Genomic DNA, 22,488 nt, shown 5'->3' with positions numbered 1-22,488 from the left:
GCAACACCAACGGAAGGGCACAGCTGTGGCTTCTGCCAGCTCCTGCTCTGTGTACTCAGCAGTTCCAGCCTTAAAGTGGCCACGGCCACAAACCCTCCAAGCAGTTTTTTCTTTCTCTCTCTCATCGTGGCTTCTCCTGCCTTCATGAACTCCATAGGTCTCTCCTCTTTCCCTGAGCTCCAGCGGCCCCAGCTTGGCTGATGTTACATTATTATAGTTCTAAGTTGGTTGATTTGTGTGAGAGAGTGAGGCTGGGGACCATCTATTCTGCCGTCTTGACCAGAACTCCCTACATAAATGCTTTGGTATGAACTTTTCCTTAATGATTTTTTTGTTTCATTTTATAGAAATTAGTCTGGGTTTATTATTTGTCAGCTTTTTTTTTTTTTTTTTTTTTTTTTTTTTTTTCTTATTTGGAGAATGGATATTTTTATCATGAAAAATCATTCACATTTTTCATATCATACTTATTATTTCAAATTCAGCTTATTCACCATAAGAGATTGACGTCCTCAAAGTAAATAGTTTAATAAACTTTTGAAAGCCCTTTTTCGTATGATATAGACTGAGTCTCTGTTGTCTCTAGAAAATCTTTATTTTCTCTACAGGTTTTAAAACAAGCCAAAAGACTAAGATGCTTAGTGATAGGTGATGTCTCACCTTAGAGCTCATTTTCCATGATAGAGATAGAACTTTTACTAGCTGAATGAATCAGAGAGCAATTGTGTTCTGAAACCAATGTCTTAGTAAGATGGTAAAGTTGTCTTATAATTTGTTGGAAAACAGTAACACAAAGATAAAGCTTACTTATTTAAGTAGGTTCATTTTTTAAAATATAGTAGCTTGGCAGTACCTCGAAAAGTTAACCATAGTGTTTCCATATGACCAAGCAGTTCAAGTCCTAAGTGTTTGACCAAGAGAACAGAAAGTATGTATTCACACAAAGCTTCTGTGTGAGTGTTCATAGTAGCATTTATTACTCATAATAGCCAAAAAGTGAAGACAACCCAAATGTCTCTCAACTGATGAGTGGATAAATAAAATGTGATATATTCATCCAATGGAATATTATTCAGCCATGAGAAGGAACAAAATACTGATAGATGCTACAATGTGAACCTTGAAAACATTATGCTGAGTGAAAAAGCCAGACACATAAAGCCACATGGTGTAGGATTCTGTTTGTCTGAAATGTCCGGAATAGGCAAATCCATAGAGACATAGTAGATTAGTGGTTGCCAGGGCCTTGGGGAGGAAGAGAATAGAGAAAAGCGGAGTAGAGGAGAGACTGCTAATGGATATGGGGTATCTTTTTGGGGTGAGGAGATGTTTTGAAATTAGTGGTGATGGTCATACAACCTTGTGAATAGGCTAAAAGCCACCAAATGGTAGATTTTTTAACAGGCAAATTTACAGTATATGATTTGTACCTTAATAAAATAAAAAAATAAAACCTGTTACATTGATAGCCATTTCAGCATAGTTTGTAACAATCGTCACTGAAATAATGTCTCAAGTTCTTATACATCACAAACTTCTAAATTCTTTACATGTATTTAATTCATTTAATCTTCATAATGACACTGTGAGGATAGTTACTGTCTTCATTTTACAGACGAGGAAACGAGGCAATATCGTAATTTGCTCAAGATCACGTTGCTAGTAATGGAGCTGAGGCCTAACTTAGATATTTTGGCTTCAACACACACGATGCTGGAAATCACTATAACTGTATGCTTCCCAAATAAATAAATAAACTTACTGTTGAAATACATCAACCTATGATATTTCTCAACCCTGAAAACACTATTAACAATAATTGAGATTCAGAAAGGAGAATGATAGATTAAACTATGGTCCTCAGATTTTTGTTTTGGAAAAATACCAGAAAAAAAAGTTTTTTAAGTTAAATGGTTACAGGGGTGAACTAGGTGATTTTTGTTTCATCTAAAATATTTGAGGTCCTGGAAATTTAATGGTCAGAGGAATAGAAATGCCCATAAATCAGGAAGAAGAGCCAAAGGAGGCATTAGAAGTAGTCAGATAAATACATTGTTAAAAAGGTCAAATGGAAATATTTTCTATATAAAAGTATAAAATACAAGCAGTGTCCAACTCCCTTTATACTTTAGCACCAAAATCTGAAAGAATGAGAATTGAGAAAGGACTTTGGATTTGGTGACTAGGATTTCTGTAGTCACTCTAGAAAAGCATGCAATTAATACAACTTTGGTTGGCTCTTTAGAGTAAAAGAAAAGTAAAATGGCTGAGGAGGATGTATGTGTGTATTAAATGAGATTAGTAAGTGTCTCATAATCCTCATAGTATTCAAATTCTCCACTCTATCCCCCCCGCCCCCCAACCCCTTATTTCTTTTATCTCTTACTCTACCCATGTGACTGTTTAGGATTATTTTTGATGATTTCTACTCTGCTTTCATAGAGTTCACTTTTAAATGAATGGAAAGTGATGGTATAGAGCAAATGTTTCTCTTCCTTCATCCAAAATGTATTATGATTTCAATTTGATTTCTCCTAATTTAATGGTCCCCCAAAGCATGGAAGCACTATAAAGTGTTCGTATATATAGATGGTCCTTTGATTTTGGCACATAACGATGTCCTTCGTCTATAGTTCTCCCTCCCCTTAATCAGAAATATTTAGTTAAAGGATTGATAAATGGCAAACTCAGATAATCATATTAACCAAAAGTTTGGTTGTATTTTAAGTATGACATTAAATGACTTTAAAATGAATTATTTGAAATAATATGAAAAAACCATTTCCCCTTTGAATAAATTTTTTGCATGCATTCTTAAAATCACTTGTTAACACAGCCAGAGAAAACTGTCAAAGTTTGTTCACATGTGGAAAAGGAGGCACAAGGAAGGTAATGTGGATGTATAGTGGTAGGAGAGGAGCAGCACAGAAATTGAGGAAAGGGTGTAAGAAAAGCTGAGATGGGAGGCCTTTACTACTTGATGAAATTTTGAGAGGAAAAAGTAAATTTTTGCAAATATATATTTTGGACTTGTTGAATTTCACTGTATTGGAAAATGAATTTTACAAAATTATGTTACAAATACAATTCTGGCGTTTTTTAAAAAAACATCAAAACCTTATTTTGCATTTGTAAAAAGGTTGGTTTGAAGGTATCACTGGTGGGATGTGAATTGAATTTAATCTTTCTAATTTGAAAAAAGTTTATCACTTTGTGTCTTAAGAAAATTATTACAGATATGAAGACAAGTTTAGGAATGTTTGCTGTGGTATAACTTGTAATTGTGAAAATATGGAACTAGGTTAAATGTCCAATAGGGAAATGATAGCTTAGGTTATAGTGTTCTCATGTGGAATATTATGCAGCCATTAAATTTAATCTTTTCAAATATTTGATGATACAGGTAAAGATTAATAAAAAGCAGACAGCAAGGATTATCATTGGTCTTTTTCTTCATACTTTTCTCTGCTTTTCAGATTTTCTACAATGAGTATGTATTAAATTCAAAATAAGTGAGACTTGGTTTTTAGTTTATAGAAACATGAGTTTTACCTCTTATGATTCATAGGGGCTGCATTAAGTAAATTAGATTAATAATTTAAGCAGAAAGAAATTACACTGTTAATGATGGTTCCCAGCATGTATCGCCACAAAAATTCATTTAAGATATAATATGAAAAATGATTCTGTTACTCAAATTACTCACTACAGAAAACAGACAATACCATAGACAAGCGGCTTCAGTGACATTTCAAGAACATTCATCAATATCAGAAACTAAAGTTTTATTGACATACCACATACTTTAGTTTTGTACAAATTATTATGGGATTATATATCTTGTGAATAAAGAAAAGATAATTTTACTGTTGAGTAAATTAAATGTAATGCCATAATCATTAGGAGTCTCATTTATACTTGGCAGATGTAAATGGAACACATCTAATACTAGATTAACTGCAAAAAACAAGACTTTAAAAGATTGCATATGAAAATTCTGGGAAGAACTGGAATTCTAGAATTTATTTCTCTAATTCTACCATAGTATTTGAGAAAATCAAAGCAAATTCGTTTATCAGATACTTATTAAGTGCTTAATAGATACTAAATTTTATGCTAGCCGTTATGGTACAAAGATGAATAAAAGCTGATCTTCCTCTAAGAAGCTTATGTTATACAATGTAAACAGTGTATAGTAAATGATCAAAATGGAAATGGGTAGTTTTGGCAGATCAGTTTGGACTTTATGATTTTGGGGGAAGTCTTGTTAGGCTTTCCAGCCAACCATGTCCTTTTGACAGTTTTAGAGGTAAGTCTTGATCTTAAAAGGAGAAAATAGTATATAAGCAGACTTAAAAAAGATTTGTGATGATGTAATCATAAGAGGTGCCATAACGTAGAGGGTAAGAGTACGCACTCTAGAGCCAAGCTACCAGGATTACTGCTTCTTGATGTATTAGGTATAGTCACACTTATACTGTGTAACTTTGGACAAATTACTGAATGTCTTTATGCTTTGATGTCCTCATGAGTCAAATAGAGATAATATTTGCTACCTCACAGATCGTTAGGGATAGCTGGGTTAGTATACAAAAGGTGCTTATAATAGGACTAACACAAAAAAGTGCTACCTAAGTGTTTACTACTGTTGTTTATGTAAAAGTTATGAAGGAATATCGAGAAGAGAAAGAGTTCCAGAGGCTGGGAGAGGTGATTATAAAGAGGGAGGGTATAATAACCTTACGTGAGTCTAAGGATTCTTCCCTTTTTTTTTTTTTACGTGAAAATAAACTTTAACTACAACTCTTTTTCTATGTGAATGTTAGGATTGTTTTTTCTGTTTCTGTGAAGAATGTCATTGGTATTTTGATGGGAATTACATTGACTCTGTAAATCGCTTTAGGTAGTATGGACATTTTCACAGTGTTAATTCTTCCAATCCAAGATCATAGAATGTCTTTCCATCTTTTTGTGTCCTCTTTAATTTCTTTCAACACTGATTTGTAGTGTTTGTTGTAGCGATCTTTGTTTAACTTTATTCCTAGGTATTTTATATTTTTGGTGACTATTGTAAATGGGCAAGCTTTCTTCATTTTTTTTTCCACTAGTTTGTTGTTGGACTATAAAAATGCTACTGATTTTTGCATGTTGATTTTGTATCCTGCAACTTTACATAGTCGTTTATCAACTCTAAAAGTTTTTTTTATAGAGTCTTTAGGCTTGTCTCTATACAGGATCCTGTCATCCACAAACAGGAACAGTTTGACTTTGTCTTTTCCAATCTGGATGCCCTTTATTTCTTTCTCTTGCCTGATTGCTGTGGTTAGTACTTCCAATACTATGTTAAATAGGAGTTATGAGAGTGGGCATCTTTGTCTTGTTCTCATTCTTAAGGGAAAAGCTTTCAACTTCTCATTCAGTATGATACTGGCAGTGGGTTGGTCATATATGGCTTTTACTGTGTTGAGATACTTTCCTTCTATACCTAATTTGCTGAGAGTCTTTACCATGAAGGGATGTTGAATTTTGTCAAATGCTTTTTCAGCATCTATTGAAATAATCATATGGTTTTTTCCCTTGATTTTGTTGATGTGGTGTATTGCATTTATTGAATTGTGTCTGTTGAACCATTGTTGCATCTATGGAAAAACTAAAAACCCCAAATAGTCAAGGTAATCCTCAGCAAAAAGATAAATAAAGCGAAGGCATAACACTCAGGATTTCAAATTATACTACAAAGCTATAGTAACCAAAACTGCATGGTACTGGCATAAAAACAGACACACAGACCAATGGTACAAAGTAGAGAACCCAGAAATCAACCCATATACCTACAGACAACTGGTCTTTGACAAAGACACAAGAACATACATTGGGGAAAAGACTGCCTCTTCAATAAATGGCACTGGGAAAACTGGTCATCCATACTTAGAAGAATGAAACTAGACCCATACCTCTTGCCATATATCAAAATCAACTCAAAATGGATTAAAGACTTAAATATATGCCCTGAAACTATAAAACTCTTGAATGAAAACATAGGGGAAACACTTCAGAAAGTATGACTGGGCGAAGACTTTATGAATATTATCCCAAAAGCACAAGCAGCAAAAAGGAAAATAAACAAATGGGATTATATCAAACTAAAAAACTTCTTTTTTTTTTTTACCTTTTTGTCTTTTTTCGTGACCGGCAACGAATCGCAACCCTTAGTGTCGCGCCCGTACCGGACCGGGACCGGCAACGGGATCGCAACCCTCGGTGTTGCTCCCGCACCTCGCTCAGCCAGTGAGCAGCCGGTCTGTATGTGGGATCCGAACCCTCGGCTGGAGCGCCGCCGCGCTTCCCAAGCGGCGCACTGTAGCAGTGCGCCACCGGGCCGGCCCTCAAACTAAAAAACTTCTATACAGCAAGAGAAACAACAGAGCAAAAAGACAACCTACAGAGTGGGAGAAAGTATTTGCAAATTATACATCTGACAGAGGATTAATATCTAGAATATACAAGAAACTCAAATAATTTAATAATAAAAAACCAAACAAAAACAAATAACCCAATCAAAAAATGGACAAAGGAGCTGAATAGGCATTTCTCAAAGGAAGATATAAAAACAGGCAACAGACGTGAAAATATGCTCAACATCACTCAAGGTCCAGGAAATGCTAATCAAAACCACATTCAGCTATCATCTCACCCCAGTTATACTGGCTATTATCAAAAAGACAATAACAAATGCTGGCAAGGATGTGGAGAAAGGGGAACCATGCTACACTGTTGGTGGTACTATAAATTGCTGCAGCCATTATGGAAAATGGTATGGAGGTTCCTCAAACAACTACAGATATAACTGCCATACAACCCAGCAATCCCACTGCTGGGTATATACCCAAAGGAATGGAAATCATCATGTCGGAGGGACACGTATATTCCCATGTTTATTGCAGCTCTATTTACAATAGCCAAGAGTTGGAACCAATCTAAATGTCCATCATCGAATGACTGGATAAGGAAAATGTGGTATATTTATACAATGTAATGCTACTCTGCCATAAAAAAGAATGAAAAACTGCCATTTGCAGCAACATGGATGAACTTGGAGGAAATTAAACCAAGCACAGAAAGAGAAATATCACATGTCCTCACTTACATGCGGGGGTTTAAAATTAATTAAAGAAAGAAAGATACAACAATCACAATAATATGTTGAAGTTTCAACAGAAGAAGACAGAACTGAGGTTACCAGAGGTGGGATAGGGAGAAAGGGGGAGAGGGAAAAGGGTGGAAGTGGTAAAGGGCCACAAAAATCAATCACATTGTATGATGAAGAATATACTAATTATCCTGATTTGAACATCACATATTGCATGCAGGTATTGATGTTTAATGCTGTACCCTACAGATATGTACAATCTGCTATGTTCCGATAACAAATAAATTAAGAAATAAACATTTGGGTTTGGACATTAAAAGAAAACAACTCTTTTATTGTGAGAAACATAGTGGAGAAATAACACTTGTGTGGTATGAAGTACAAAATAGCAAGTAAAACACAACTGGTAATAGAGTGGTATTCTTATTTTTGTTTACAATTAAAGTTTATAGCAAAATCAGCAGCTTCCTTCCCCACCTTTTCCTAACTGGCTCACTCACTAAATTCTGAACCCCAGTGGTTTTTACCACTAATGTATTTTAGACTCTTATTTCTTGAATTTTTTTTTTCAATTTTAGATATACTTTTATCCTGTCCTTTTAAGACTTAGCTACGTACCATTCACCAATTTCTTCTTACACACATGCATACGTAATATACTTTCCTACCTCTAGTTTTTAAATATATGGTTTTAGCAGATTTTAGAAAAATGAAAGCTGACGTCTATTTAAAGAGGGACAAAAACTACCAAATCTTATACATAAAAATATATGGGATTATATTCTTTGTTTTGGTAATGTCCCTTGAAAAACATTAAAAAGGACTTTAATTTTGTGAACTTAAAATCAAAAATAGCTTCCATATTTTCACATAAAGTAGAATAGGTAAAACTATATGTTTTATGTTTAACTTTTTACTATCTGTACTAATATTTATTAACATGAGCATTCCAGGACCTTGAGAAATCTCTGTTCTAGGAAGAAGGGTAGGAGTATTGTGAAATAACAAAGACTGACAGCAGGATACTGAGGTAGGGCCATGGGTTAATAGATAAAATAGAAGAGAAGCAACATTTTTGGTCTTGCATATAACCTGTACTGCTTTATAAGGTAATTTAACCTAAGAAATTAGAGTTACCTGTATTTTAAAGTAAATAAATGAGAACTTAAGTATGAAAAGAATCACAGTTTAAACAAAATTGGTTTACTCTCAAATGATACCTGTAAATCAGCTAAGAATTCAGAAAGCTACATAAAAGAGTTATGTTTCCTTACTACAGAAGTGTGTTTTTAAAACTGCTGTTAACATTTTATGGGATAGAAATGTTATATCAAACTAGTATCTTTGCCTTTTATGGTGATGTACACTTGTAGATAATAAGACATCTTTAAAACCTATTAATTAGTACCTTTTTGTTAATTCTAAAATAACCTAGAATGTAGTAAACAGCCTTTGGAGTTAAGAAAGGTAATTACCAAATATCCAACTATATCAAAATAATTTGAGTTTGGCAGATGGCACACCATGGTATGAGTGTTAGTGGTTCTCATAACTTCTTTATACGAATTTTATCTTATATAGTAATTGTTCGTCTTTATGGTTCTAGGCTTCAAAAAAGTATTCTAAAATTCATATTCTTGATTATTTTTGCATAGTACTTAATATAGCTAAATTTTGCTACCACAAAATATTTAGGATAACACCCCAGTATTTATAATGGGATTCAGTATATTACTAAATTAAATAGTTTTGATGATTTTGATTGAAGATACTGAAATCAGTAAAGGGCTGTACAATTTTATATTTGTGACAAGTAAAGTTTTACCAAGACAAGAGATTACTCTTATAGTCTGTAGTTGAGATATATTATTTGCAAGGATTGAATATCCATATAACATTAAAATATGATTTTCCCATGCCACCTAGAATGTTCAGTTTATCAATGATGCACTATCTTGAGTTAATTGTTTTCCTTTCTCTTCTACTGTAACTTCAAGGTATGTGAGCTGAGAGCAAATAGGCAAACAGGGAACTATCATAGCTACCCCCTCAAAATTTTTGTCCTAAGCTTTCATTCAAAGTTAGAAGTTGAAGTATTGGTTACATAATCTGAGTTTCCCAGATAAGTGTTGTAGTAGGAATTGAAGCTAGTTATTGGGGGAAGTGGAAGGGAGATTTTCCTTTGACTGGCTTATAATACATAAGGATCCCCTTTACAGCTTTTGTCAGTGGGTATTTTAGAGGTTATTTTAGGGGGGAAATCTTATTTCAAGTGCACATACAAAGGGAAGATGCTGTTGCTTTTGCCTTCTACACTGAAAGGCTGCCATCTTTATATGACTCATTATTTAGTTCACAAAGGATTAGTTTTCCAGAATCTTCTCGTATTAAAACTCAGCATATTTATAGAGCAAGGGTCTTACCTATGATCTAGTAGTAATCATTGGTTCAATCAGAAAAGGGTTTTCAGTGAATAAAAACTAAGAATCTTCTTCATGTTTTGCAGACTAAACAGATGTAATAAATCGTTTAGTGCTTTTTCGTAGAATAGACCTCAGCAAGATTTCCTTTAAGAATCTATTCTATTTAGAATAGTGTCTGTTTCATGGTCCAGGACAATTAACTTCTGTATAGAAGTTAATGGAATCTTAGTGGTATGAGTTAAATGAATTTCAGTGCTTTCATATGATAGTAGTTGGTATTAAGAAAAGGGTATTAAGAAGGACCTGAACACTTTTTAGTGGTAATGTGATTTGTCACTCTCTCTGGTTTAAATCCTTTTTATTTTGTGTTTGTTTTACTCTTAAGAGAGTTTATGAGTGAATTAATTTTGCTGATTTTTGTCTATTACTGCTTCTTGACATATTAGGTATAGTCACTACTTAGCTCTAGAAGTTACTTAGGTGCATTATCTAATACTTTTAAGTTATGTAAAAATTATATATATTTCATGGTTCTTCATATATTCTTCACCCACACGCAAAATATTATAGTTTCACTGTACTTTGATATTATTTCATTAACCATTGCTAGAATTAAATTAATTGCTTCCACATGAAAGAACTAGAACTTAAATCCAGACGTATTTCTTCTAGATTTGTTTTTTCCTCTATACTATCCTTGATTTCGTCTTAAGTGTTCAAGATATATTTGCTATTTTAAAAATGTGATTGAGTATCTCTACTCAAGGGTTTTTGAGCAAGTCATTTCTTACTGCTTTTATAAATCTGGAGCTTGTGAAATATCAGTTTCAGTGACTCATTTCTACATTGTTTACGATGTCCTTGGAAAAGAAAGATAATTTTTCTCCTTGTGTACGTCGGAGTTAATCATGTTTCTCTTTGCTAGTCAAGAAGAATCAGTGGTTTTTTGTTTTTCTAGTCTTTAATCCATGTAAGTTGCTTACCATTCTTCACCCTGTATATTTGCCACAGTTCGTAGTAACCAAAAGTGATCATGAAGTAGTGTAGTGTTTTTATTAAATCAAGGGGCTCAACATTCTTACAAGCCCTTAATCATATTTGTTAATAATAAAGCAAAATTGGATGAATTTCAAAGTCTTTCCCCACTGTTTCTTTTGCCTAATACTATTTTGCTTGAGAGAGAAGTTGGATAGCAAAGGATTATTTTGTTAGCTGTTTCCGTTAGATATCGACCAGGAGATGAAGCAGTTCAGAAATGCTAATGTGATTTAATGGTGGGTTAAAGTTAATGGGAATATAATAGTCACGTAACCTTTTCTAACTTTATTTACATAAAAAGAAGTGTGACAGTAACTTAGAAGTATAAAGAGTATTGTCAGTATAAGATAATGCCTTGTCAGAGAGGAGGTACTTAGAGGTTAGTCGAGAGAACAGCAGGAGCTTCTTCAGTACTTAAAATTTTGGTGGAACTTGAATCAGACTTTTCAGTGCTTTTTATTTTATTAATAAAAGTAACATTTGAGTACTTTAAGTCAAGGGCAATGGTGTATTTCTTCTCTATGTCAATCTTGTCCCACCCCACATCCTTGGATATGAAGTACTTTAAGAATGAAAACATGTTTAATGTCTGTTTAGAAGATTACTATTTGTCCCAGATCAAAGAGATTTTCTTTGGTTATTAATTAAATAGAATAATGTGTATATACATATACACATATATATATATATATGATCAAAGAGATTTTCTTTGGTTATTAATTAAATAGAATAATGTGTATATACATATACATATATATATGTATATCTTTCTAATGGTAATTTTTTCTGGAATTTTTCTAACACATTGGAAGTATGATCCGCAGTAATGAATGCCAGTAACTGTGCTTCCACAGGATGGCAGTGTGGTAACATTTTCATGATGTAGTAAATGATTTACAACATTATTGATGTGCATTTTCTTAGAGCTTACCACTTTGATGGCATGTTTTGTTCTTCTGGTTTTAAAGGCTAAGTAAAGTAGGTTAATATGGATGGATAGAAAGTTGTAATAGATGGGTATAGTAGTTTGGTCAGGGTTTCTAGAGAGTTCATAAGAAGAGTTGGTAGAGAATGATTGCTATGGGCTTGTGTCATTGAGGTCTTCTGAGAACATTAGCAAGCAGGACAGACATTGTCGACTGCCTCTTTGATGCAAGAAAAGGTAAGATCTCTCTCCTTTCAGTTTTTATAGAGCATTTTCCCCCACTAATGTCACATGTACTTGTTTCATTATATTATGGTTGTTTGTGTACATCTCTGATTTTTCCAAATTATCTGACTCTTAGAGGATAGAATTGATCTTAACAGGATTTTCTGGTTTTGGAATGTCTTGATCATAATAGATGTAAAGTTAGTATTTGAATTAATAAATTAAAGAGGTAAGTTTTAAACACACTATTAGATGGCTATAGTACAAAATCTGGAAAAAAGCATATGTTTTTCATTTTGCAGTGGAAAATTGTGTTTATTTTTTTAAGAAATGAGTCGCTTCACCATTTCTACTCAAGTGTATCTAATTTCTTACTTTCTGTGTTTTAAAAATGTGGATTTGTAAATGTAATTTAAATTGAGGCATAGATTTGTGTACGTAATATTACAAATTCAAGAAGAGCAGTATTAAGCAAGGTGAGTTTGTGATGTCTGGCATTTTACATTACCTGAGATAGAACACATATCTCCATATATAAACATCTTGGAAGCAATGATCCAGAAAATACAAAAAATAAGGACAACTTGGGTCCAATTCTCTTGAAAGAAAATGCTTTCCTTTGGATTATTGCAGCCATCACAGATATCAGATTTGTTTCATTGTGTACATAAGTACATATAAATGAGACTAATTGGGATAGAGGAAGTTTCAAAGGTAAACTATTGTTGAGAATTTGTCTATTTCTATTAGTTCAGCTTTATTTAACATTAACTTATTTTTACCAAGTAATACAGATTAAAGACCACTTGGCCTTTTTTATTTCCTGAGATTGTTTCTTTTATTGAACTCATTTCCATCATTCTTACGAACTTCAACTCTAGTGCATCTGCTTTTGCATAAAGTGTTTTCTTCTTTACTAATGACAATAAATGTCTCTGCAAAGTCACGTGAAAATGTTGAATTAGGAATATTATCATGCTTACTCTTTTCCTTTTGAATATTCCTGGAAATAAACTTGACCAAATGCCTAAGAGGAAACTTCATCTATAGTAACCAAGCACGTGATTGCTGAAATGTTTACATTGCCAAGCAAAGTAGGTCCCATTTGGAGCGATAAAATGAATATGAATGTGTGTATGTGTGCTAACCATTCCTTCTAGTGATTATTTCTGGAGAATGTGGTTTAGAAGGAAATAAATGGAGTGAAGACTTTCACTTTTTACCTTAAAAAGAAAAAAAAAAGCATAATTACCTTTGCAGTTAAAACAAACCAGTAATCCATAGAGACAGATGGAGATTTGTGGTTGCCATGGGCTGAGAAAAGGAGAGAATGGGGAACAACTGCTTAGTGAGTGTGCGGTTTTCTTTTGGGGTGATGAAATATTTGGGGACTAGAGAGAGTTGGTGGTTGCACAACATTGTAAATGTACTAAATGCCCCTGAAATGTTCACTTTAAAATGATTGTGTGAATTTTACCTCAATTTTTTTTAAAAAGTGTTTACATTTTTATTTAATTTGCAACATTTATCATATTTAGTGCAAATTCTGTGAAAATGTTATAGTATTCAGTGTTTATTTGTGTGTATAAGAGAAATCCAGCCTCAGAGGTGATTTTGGTGTTTGTACATGAGTGGACTTTAACTATTATAAAAACACATAAATGGGGCCAGCCCGTGGCTCACTCGGGAGAGTGTGGTGCTGATAACACCAAGGCCACAGGTTCAGATCCCATATAGGGATGGCTGGTTAGCTCACTGGGTGAGCATGGTGCTGACAACACCAAGTCAAGGGTTAAGATCCCCTCACCAGTCATCTTTTAAAAAAAAAAAACACATAAATGACATAAGTTTTCCAGAAGCCTGGACTTTCTAGTTGTTCCTTTGTTCAGTATTTGTTTAGGGTTTGATTTTTCAGCTCTGGATATCTAAAAGGCCTGTTGATCATAGTATCTTAGGTTGTCATCGTTGGGAGGGTCCTTACAAATACTATCCAACTCTCATTCTGTAGTGAGAAAACTGAAGCTTTTGCTGTTAAGTAGTTGTTCGAGATTACATAACATGACTCCTTTGTCAGGGCTTCAGCACCAGGCTGACTTGTAAAATAAACTCATTGACATTAGAAGACCCATCAACCAAATTGGTTGACAGTTCAAATCACGTGACATAGAAATTCTTATTTACATAACTGTGGTTGCATTTGGGTTTGAGTACCTCATAAAGGGTAATTACATTCCAATATTAATGTGTCTGGAAAGTGCATTATCGGAAGGATTGCTTCTGCTGTGTCTTTTAGACAGCTAGCCCTCCATTAGCTTGAGGTCATTGGAAACTTTATTCACACACTTTGGTCCTTCCTATTAAATTGATGAGCTTCTCTTTCTTTTCCTAACACTGTAGTCATCTCTTATCAGACAGCTTGGGAGGCAGCTTAATAGTCCATAATTTACTTTCTGTAGGTGGGTTTCTTTTAAAAGCAAATATTTTCTAAGTCGGGTGAGAAGAAATGTATGCTATGTGCTGTGCTATACAGTGTATAGTATACAAAAATGCGTGCTATATCTGTTTGCTATTCCTAAATATATTCCCAGACTTTGTTTTGATAGAGTAGATTATTTGCCAAAAACTTAATGTTGAATATGTTTATAAGATGATGTGAATAAACTTTATAAATGGAATAATTTTCACATTAACTTCAGATGGGCTTTATCTTCATTTCTAATTAATTTTTAGTTATAGTAATTCCAAATACTAACCTTTTTTCTAATCAACTTGCATAATATTGATCTGTGAACATGTGAATGCAAAACAAGTCTTTTACTCAAATTGTAACCCCTCCCCAATTTGCCTATACATCTAGATTTACATAAACTGAGAATACTATAGTGTACTCACTGCCAAGAGCAAATAGGTTTCTTTTATTAGACTCCAAATTTAATGACAGGTCTGTTTTATGGCTTCATTTCTGTGTACTTAGTTCTTTAATCAAAGAAAACTTGGCGTACATAGGATTTTTTTTTTTTACTTGTAAGTACTATACAAAAAGTATTAAGTGATTATAAAAAAGGTATGAAATTCTTGAGAGTTTTTGAGAAAATAGCAAGTATTTATATATGCTTGTGGTGGTGGTGTTCATTAAGTCTTGCATATTTTGGATTAATGCCAATATGAAAGGTGTTTGCTTATTTTATGTATATATCTCATAGCTTCTTGGGTCTTATCAATAATTTCTAGTGGTAGATTGAAACAAACTTGATTCCATTTGCAGGAAAGGAAAGCAGGACAAGTCTCTTAAACTATTGTAAATGATGTTCTGCAAAATAAAGTACTTAAAATAATTTTTTTTTTTTTTTTTTGTCTTTTTTTTTGTCTTTTTTCATGACCGGTAAGGGGATCGCAACCCCTGGCTTGGTGTCGTCCGCACTGCGCTCAGCCAGTGAGCGCACCGGCCATCCCTATACAGGATCCGAACCCGTGGCGGGAGCGCCGCTGTGCTTCCAAGCGCTGCACTCTCCTGAGTGCGCCATGGGGCCGGCCCTTAAAATAATATTTTTTAAAATCTGACAGAATATTCCTGATTTATAATGTGTGTTTAATGATCAAATATTCATCAAATAGAGCCATCGCTTAAGACTCTGTTCTTAAAATAATTTCATTTAAAACTTTTCTAAAAAAAAAAAAAAAAGATTTATGTATACGTTTATGTTTTGAGTACTTAATTTAGTAGTAAATTATCCTTTTTTCTTATTTTGTCTTTTATAGCATACAGCACTTTCTATGTTGTGGGTTTAATATTATCCATGCAGATACCTTTTGTGGGATTCCAGCCAATCAGAACAAGTGAACACATGGCAGCTGCAGGTACAAAAAAATGTTTATTTTCCTTCTTCTAAAGAATATGCGGATGTGTGATTAGTCAATTTTCCAGTGATGGGGTTTTTATTTATTATTATTACTTTGGTTGTTTTTAATTTTCAGTAACAGCCAAAATCATCTGGGTCACAATTATGGGAGATCTCTGTGGATAAAATTAATGTATTAAATAGGCTTCACTCATTCTAATGGGATTTTTCTTGCCTGGTACATGTATGGGGAGTCTGATCATTTTGAAAATATAATAGAATTTTTTGGATGTGTTAATTGGTTGGTTAACTGTCATTTGACAGAGGAAATGTTGGCTAGTTGAAATAACTAGTCTTTGATATGAATGGTACAAGGTAGGTTTTTAAATGGCCTTGGAAACGTGCTTTGTTGATTTTTTTTATATAACCCTTTTCTTTAACTAGGTGTCTTTGCGTTGCTGCAAGCTTATGCTTTCTTGCAGTATCTGAGAGACCGATTAACAAAACAAGAGTTCCAGACCCTTTTCTTTTTGGGTGTATCACTAGCTGCAGGTGCTGTGTTCCTTAGTGTCATCTATTTGACTTATACAGGTAAGTTTCATCACCTGTAGGTTGTGAATCTTGTCTCTAAATTATAATTCAAAAAGGTAATTTCTTTACAATTGTATCACTAGCTGCAGGTGCTGTGTTCCTTAGTGTCATCTATTTGACTTATACAGGTAAGTGTCATCACCTGTAGGTTGTGAATCTTGTCTCTAAATTATAATTCAAAAAGGTAATTTCTTTACAATTTTTTTACATATTTCATTTATCCTAGTAGGTCAAATACTGTGGTTGTATTCTGTAAGAATAATATAAAAATAATAGTCACAGTTTCTAAAATCTGAATAGTATTAATACAAATAGTGATTGTTTTTAAACAGTGTACCTTAATTTTGCTGCTTCAAGCTTTGATAAATCCACTTCAAGCATCCTTCTCTTGCTAAGTGAATAGGCTCAAACTGTGTAAAACATTCAAGAGCTTCTAGTGTTAACCTACTACATACTCCCCTTCTCTTGTGTGAGCCCATGTGCGCACACACTCTCTCTTTCCTCCCTCCCTGTCCTCACTTCTCTCCCTTCATCTCCCCCTCCCTTTCTCTCCCCTCTCTCTCCCTCTTCCCTCTCCTTCCCTTTCTCCCTCCCACCCCATCCTTCACCCCCTCCCATTTTCTCCCAATTCTAAACAGTCAACCAAATTAGTTTCAGTCTGTTTCTGGGTCCTAAATTACTCTTTAACCTCGACTTCACCAGTCCTTAGAAATAAGTAAAGTTCTTTCTAAAGATATTCCATCTGTCAAGTTAATATACCAGCCTAGCTCATAAAATCATGAAGGACTGACAGGAGTAAAAGGCATGAGGGTTTAAAATCATCCTTGTAATTTATCTGATGGGATTAGATAATTTAACACCCCCATTTTTTAATGATCCAGGTGCTGTTTAACTTAGCCTTATTTTACTAGTCAACTAGAAGTGTAAGAGAGAATTTGAAAACGTTCTACAATTTTATCTATTAACTTAAGTGTTGTGTTTCTCTAGCAATGGGTTCTCCATGGATATTTGATCCCTACCTTATTTTATCTGACCGCCAGGTGTGTGTTAGAACCTATAAAAGAAAACTTGAAATTTTTGAACTTTAGTTTAAATCAATCCATAATTAATAATAAGCATAAAACCAATAAATTTACAAAACAGTGAAAGGGTAAAGTAATTTCCTCCATTTTTCCTTCCAAGGTTACATTGCACCATGGAGTGGCAGGTTTTATTCATTGTGGGACACTGGGTAAGTGCAGATATTTTATTTGGCCTTGTATTAAAATACACTTTTTCCCTCTGTTCTTATTTGTCAGTACTTGGGCAACATTTCTAAAGTACCTAGTAAATGCTGAATCCCTTGTATTTTGTTATAATACCTGTCTTGAATGCATACACCTTTAGTATGAAATGTAAGTCTTGTATTTCTGTTCTGCATAGGCAACTCCATATTTTAGTTTTGTCAAAACATTCAGGTAACCTCTGTGCAATTAAAAATGTATTTTTGTTCTTACCAATATGTATAAATTTTCAGTCTTTTAGTGATTTTTAACTACTAAAAGGTAGGTGCTATGTTATAAATCCATATGCCATAGATATTAATTTTTTTCTAATACCACTTGATCTAAGTTTCTTGGTTTTATTTCTTTAATCTGTGAAACACACTGGAGAATATCATTTGCATTTTTTTAAGTGCTATTGCAAAATGAATTATTTTAGAAATTTGGTTTTGAATTAAGCAACTAGTTCAGTAAAACTTTTTGTCTCTAAAATGTTTTCCTAGGGATGAGAAAATATCTGTTTATGATAATTGACCCCCTCCCCTGTTCCTGCTATTCTGTCTTCTTTGTTATTCCTTAGGTGGCCCAATAAAAAACCTACCATAATTCATTGAACAGGCTTGCCTTCTGATGTGATACCAAAAGGGGTCATGTACAGGTCTAATTAAAGGGCATAATCAAATTACGTATGAATGACTAACGCTAACATTAGAGACATACTTCAAGAGCTTAGCCTGTGAATCACCAGAGAGTTTCAGAGAAAACTTCAGTGAGAGACAGTTATTCTGATTAGGTTAAATTACTGAGTTAACTTTTGTCAGTTATACTTACTCTTGCTTTTTATACTTTCTAAACTTCAGTTGACTACTTTGGGATCTCAGGGTGTTTCAGGAATAATTTGTATATTAGTCCACTTCTGTTGATTATGACAAAATACATGGAAGTGGGTAATTTATAAGAAAAAGAAATGTATTGCTTAAACAGTTTCAGAAGCTGGAATTCTAAAGTCCAGGGAACACATCTGGTGAAGGCTTCCTTTGATGGAGACTTCAGTGATGGCAGGGTATCACATTGTAAAAATGGCAGAGCAGAAAGAGAAAGACTGATTCTCCTCTTTCTTCTTTTAAAACCCTCAGAACCACTCCCCTTACCACCATTTTTAATTCATTCACTGTGGCATGGTCCTACAATCTAATCACCTCTTCAAGGCCGCACCTTTCAAGTAACCATAATAGGATTTCACACCCTCTTAACAGTCACAGTGGGGGCCAAGTTTCTAGTACATAAAATGGGGGATACAATTCAAGCTTCAGTGAGTTTTGGGGGGACATAATTCAATCTACTACAATTTATCCAGTCGTTTTTATTTCCCTCACCTTCCTCCAGTGTCAGCTCCTTGTCAAGCAGGGCAATGTCATAATATCTTTACTGGGCAAGGCATTTCTGCTAGTGATAAGTCCAAAAGCTAGTGGAACTTGTTGATACAAACGTAGGAGATGCTGAGTTAAACCACAGAACAAAGTCCTATTTGAGCAAAGATTTTTGTATTAGAAATCAGAGCCAACAGTTTTAAGACTGGCCAAAGAAAGTCTCTCAATTTTACAGAGGGTATATTAGTTTTACTTTTACCAGTGTGAACCAAAGATATTTATTTCCAACATAGTTGGTTACATTGGAATATACATTTGAACAAGAAGGGGTGGGGAGTAGGAACCATGTCTACAATCAAAGAAAATTTCTTCATTAAAAGGAACTCCTGTTTTACCATTTAATTGTAAATAATACTTTTTTAATACCAGGTATGCAAAAATACACATTCCAATTATTGCATCAGTGTCTGAGCATCAGCCTACAACTTGGGTGTCTTTCTTCTTTGATCTACATATTCTTGTATGTACCTTCCCAGCAGGCCTATGGTTCTGCATCAAAAATATCAATGATGAAAGAGTATTTGGTAAGAGAAATTTTTAATAAATACTTTGACTTAGAACAATTATATATAGAGAGAGAGAGAGAGAGATTATTACTTCACTTTAAAGTTTAGTTTTTCTTTGCTTGCCTATATATTCATTAAAATTGCATTATATATAATTCTAATTATTAACTGTTTTAATTTAGAATTAGCATAAATTTTACATTCAATATATTGTGGTTTCTGAGAGGTTAATGTCATCATTACGGTCTGCTTGAGAACTGAAAATTATAATTTTGTTGACAGCATAATCTTAACATGATTTGCTGAGTTAGATTTAAGTAAAAAGAAGTTTTCAGGGACATCCATTGTCCAAGTTTAAGAACAAAGCACATTTTATAATGAGGATCATCTTTCAGTAAACACCCTCTTCATTGATAGATTTGTGTAGGCCTCCAACTAACAAGACTTGAAATACAAAATATTTAAAAGCCAAGTGTTTAGGATCTGATATTCAAAATATAAGTAGACAAATAAGCAGATACAAAATGCTTCTACATAATTTAGTCATCTCAATTATTATGCTGTGGCTATTTTGCATATGATAAAAACTGGAGCAGAGAAAAGCTTTCTAGCATGCACAGGGTCACACAGCCAGTAATTTGTAGTACTAGGACTTGAACTAGTACACAAGTATGGGGCATGGACCATGAGTGACACCTAAAGTTACTACTCCGGAGTAAAGAAGGAGAGAAAGAACAGTAGCCCCATGAGTTCAGATTAAAGGATGACACTCAGTTTTTCTCTAGTTTATCTAGATTAATGGACTATGAATAAGGCCATGTTAATACTGCATCATTCAGAAAGATTTAACTTAAAACATATGCCTACCCCATGACCTAGCAATCTCATTCCTAGGTATATATCCAAGAGGAATGAGTGCATATATCCACCAAAGTACATGTTTAAGAATTTGCATGGCAAGTTTATCCATAACAGCTCCTAATTGGAAACATTCCAAAGGTCATCAGAAGCAGAATGGATAAATAAATTTTTATATATTTGTACAATGGAATACAACACAGCAATTAATAAAAGAACAGTATGAGTAGGTAAATAAAAGAAACCAATACAAAAGAGAACATTTTTATATTATTTCATTTCTATAAAGTTCAAGAATAAGGAAAACTAAATTAGAAGTCTAAATAGTGGTTAACTTCTCTCTAGGGAAGAGGACAATAGTTGACTGAGAATGAGGAGGTATAAAAATGTTCTATATTTTGATAATTGATGGTAATTACACAGGTGTGTATATATATACACAAATTCATTGAGTTGTATACTTAAGAATATGGTATAATAAATGTATTTTAATTAGCTTCAGATGAAATAGGATCTCATACGACTCATTGACTTTGCAGAGTCATAGCCTTCAGCCAGAAATTGGTAGAGGCTTTTACTGTGGTTAGCACTTTAGCTCTGGCTATTGGAAATTTGTTTCAAATTTTTTAAAAACTTTCTTGGAAGTAACTTTACACGTTCTTCCTTTGATTAATAGCTCCCATTCTTCTCATCCCATTCTTGCTTTAAAGCAGGCTTTATGCCAGATATTGGCACTGGCTTTTCATAGAGTGTATTTGATTTTATAAATTTACTATGCCTAAATGATATAATGCACAAATATATTTTTCTGTCAGCTATGGATTTTATAATATATAATGCTATTGATAATTAAATTTGAATTATGATACACTTCTCTAAACTGTTGATGTGTGGTCTTCATTTAGTCAACAATAGTTAAAATTTCAAAATATAACTTAATCAGTTGGTTAGTATAATCAATTTAGAAACAATTAGAATTTTTGTGAGACATGTCTGCTTTTAGATTTGTTTCACACTGTAGTATTAAATGTCTAGTTCAGTTCCCTGTGATGATTTTTTTTCCAAAGTGTTGTAAGAGAACTTGTCTTTGCAGTTGCCCTGTATGCAATCAGTGCTGTCTACTTTGCTGGAGTGATGGTGCGGCTGATGTTGACTTTGACACCGGTCGTCTGTATGCTGTCTGCAATTGCCTTCTCAAATGTTTTTGAGCACTATTTGGGGGATGACATGAAAAGAGAAAATCCACCTGTGGAAGATAGCAGTGATGAAGATGACAAAAGAAACCCAGGAAATTTGTATGATAAGGTGGGGAATCTAAAGTAAGGCCTTTAAAAATTTTATGTGCTTTCTTAATTTTTCCACCACAGTAAGAACTATATATATTATTAAATGAGGATTTAGACAAATTGTGACTTATCTAGTTGGTCTCCACTGTTTGCCTCAAAATTTGAATTCTTGTCGGTCTTTTAGCTCAGTTAGAAAATCGAATGTAATCAGAGAAGAGATTTTTCTTTTTTTCTTTTTTCTTTTTTTTTTGGTCAGTTCTTATCTAAATACTTAAGGCTTGTTAATACCCTTCCATTTTTGAGAGCAAAAACTTGGTGCTCTGCTAAGTTACGTAAGATTTGGCACTACAAACCCCTCTGAAACCATGTGGTCAAGTGCTTATCCTTGAGGTCTATATTTAGTGTAAACTTTAAAAATATTTGAAAATTATTTGAAAGTGATATTTGGTTGATTGAATAGTAAAAGAAAGGGAATAAAGTGCCTTTTTTAAAAAGTTCTCCAGTTAGCAATAGGAAGCTGGCCAATACAATGTGATTAATTTTTAACCTATGTCCCTCCAGTAACAGTGAGATTGTATTCGATGCAAGTGTGGAAAAGACTTGTGAAAAACAGAGCACTTGTCTTAGATGACATATTAAACTTTGCTATATTGAATATTAGCTATGTTTTTAAATACCAATAAGCAATGAAATTTCTCAGAATAGGTATTAACTTTGAATTCTTTCTTCCTTTCTTTTTTTTTTTTTTTTCCTTTTTTTTTGTCTCTTTTTTCGTGACCGGCAACGGATCGCAACCCTCAGTGTTGCGCCCGCACTGGACCAGGACTGGCAACGGGATCGCAACCCTCGGTGTTGCTCCCGCACCTCGCTCAGCCAGTGAGCGGCCGGTCTGTATGTGGGATCTGAACCCTCGGCGGGAGCGCTACCGCGCTTCCCAAGCAGCGCACTATAGCAG

The 22,488-nt window shown here is 33.8% G+C and overlaps 1 protein-coding gene across 1 annotated transcript in view; it reads left to right on the top strand.

The window, feature by feature from the left end:
• The window catches only part of STT3B (STT3B, subunit of the oligosaccharyltransferase complex (catalytic)), a 111,925-nt gene that overhangs the window by 74,013 nt on the left and 15,424 nt on the right, over nucleotides 1-22,488 (top strand). The window contains exons 6-10 of the mRNA XM_008573210.1: nucleotides 15,521-15,619; nucleotides 16,045-16,191; nucleotides 17,374-17,422; nucleotides 19,253-19,407; nucleotides 21,341-21,552. Coding sequence (XP_008571432.1) covers nucleotides 15,521-15,619; nucleotides 16,045-16,191; nucleotides 17,374-17,422; nucleotides 19,253-19,407; nucleotides 21,341-21,552 — 662 coding nt within the window. The remainder of the gene's footprint in view (nucleotides 1-15,520; nucleotides 15,620-16,044; nucleotides 16,192-17,373; nucleotides 17,423-19,252; nucleotides 19,408-21,340; nucleotides 21,553-22,488) is intronic.

This window comes from Galeopterus variegatus, unplaced genomic scaffold (assembly GCF_000696425.1).
Source record: "Galeopterus variegatus unplaced genomic scaffold, G_variegatus-3.0.2 Scaffold890, whole genome shotgun sequence".
NCBI classification, from domain to species: Eukaryota; Metazoa; Chordata; class Mammalia; order Dermoptera; family Cynocephalidae; genus Galeopterus; species Galeopterus variegatus.
The sequence above is the reverse complement of the archived record's forward strand: the minus strand, read 5'-3'. Positions and strand labels throughout refer to the sequence as shown.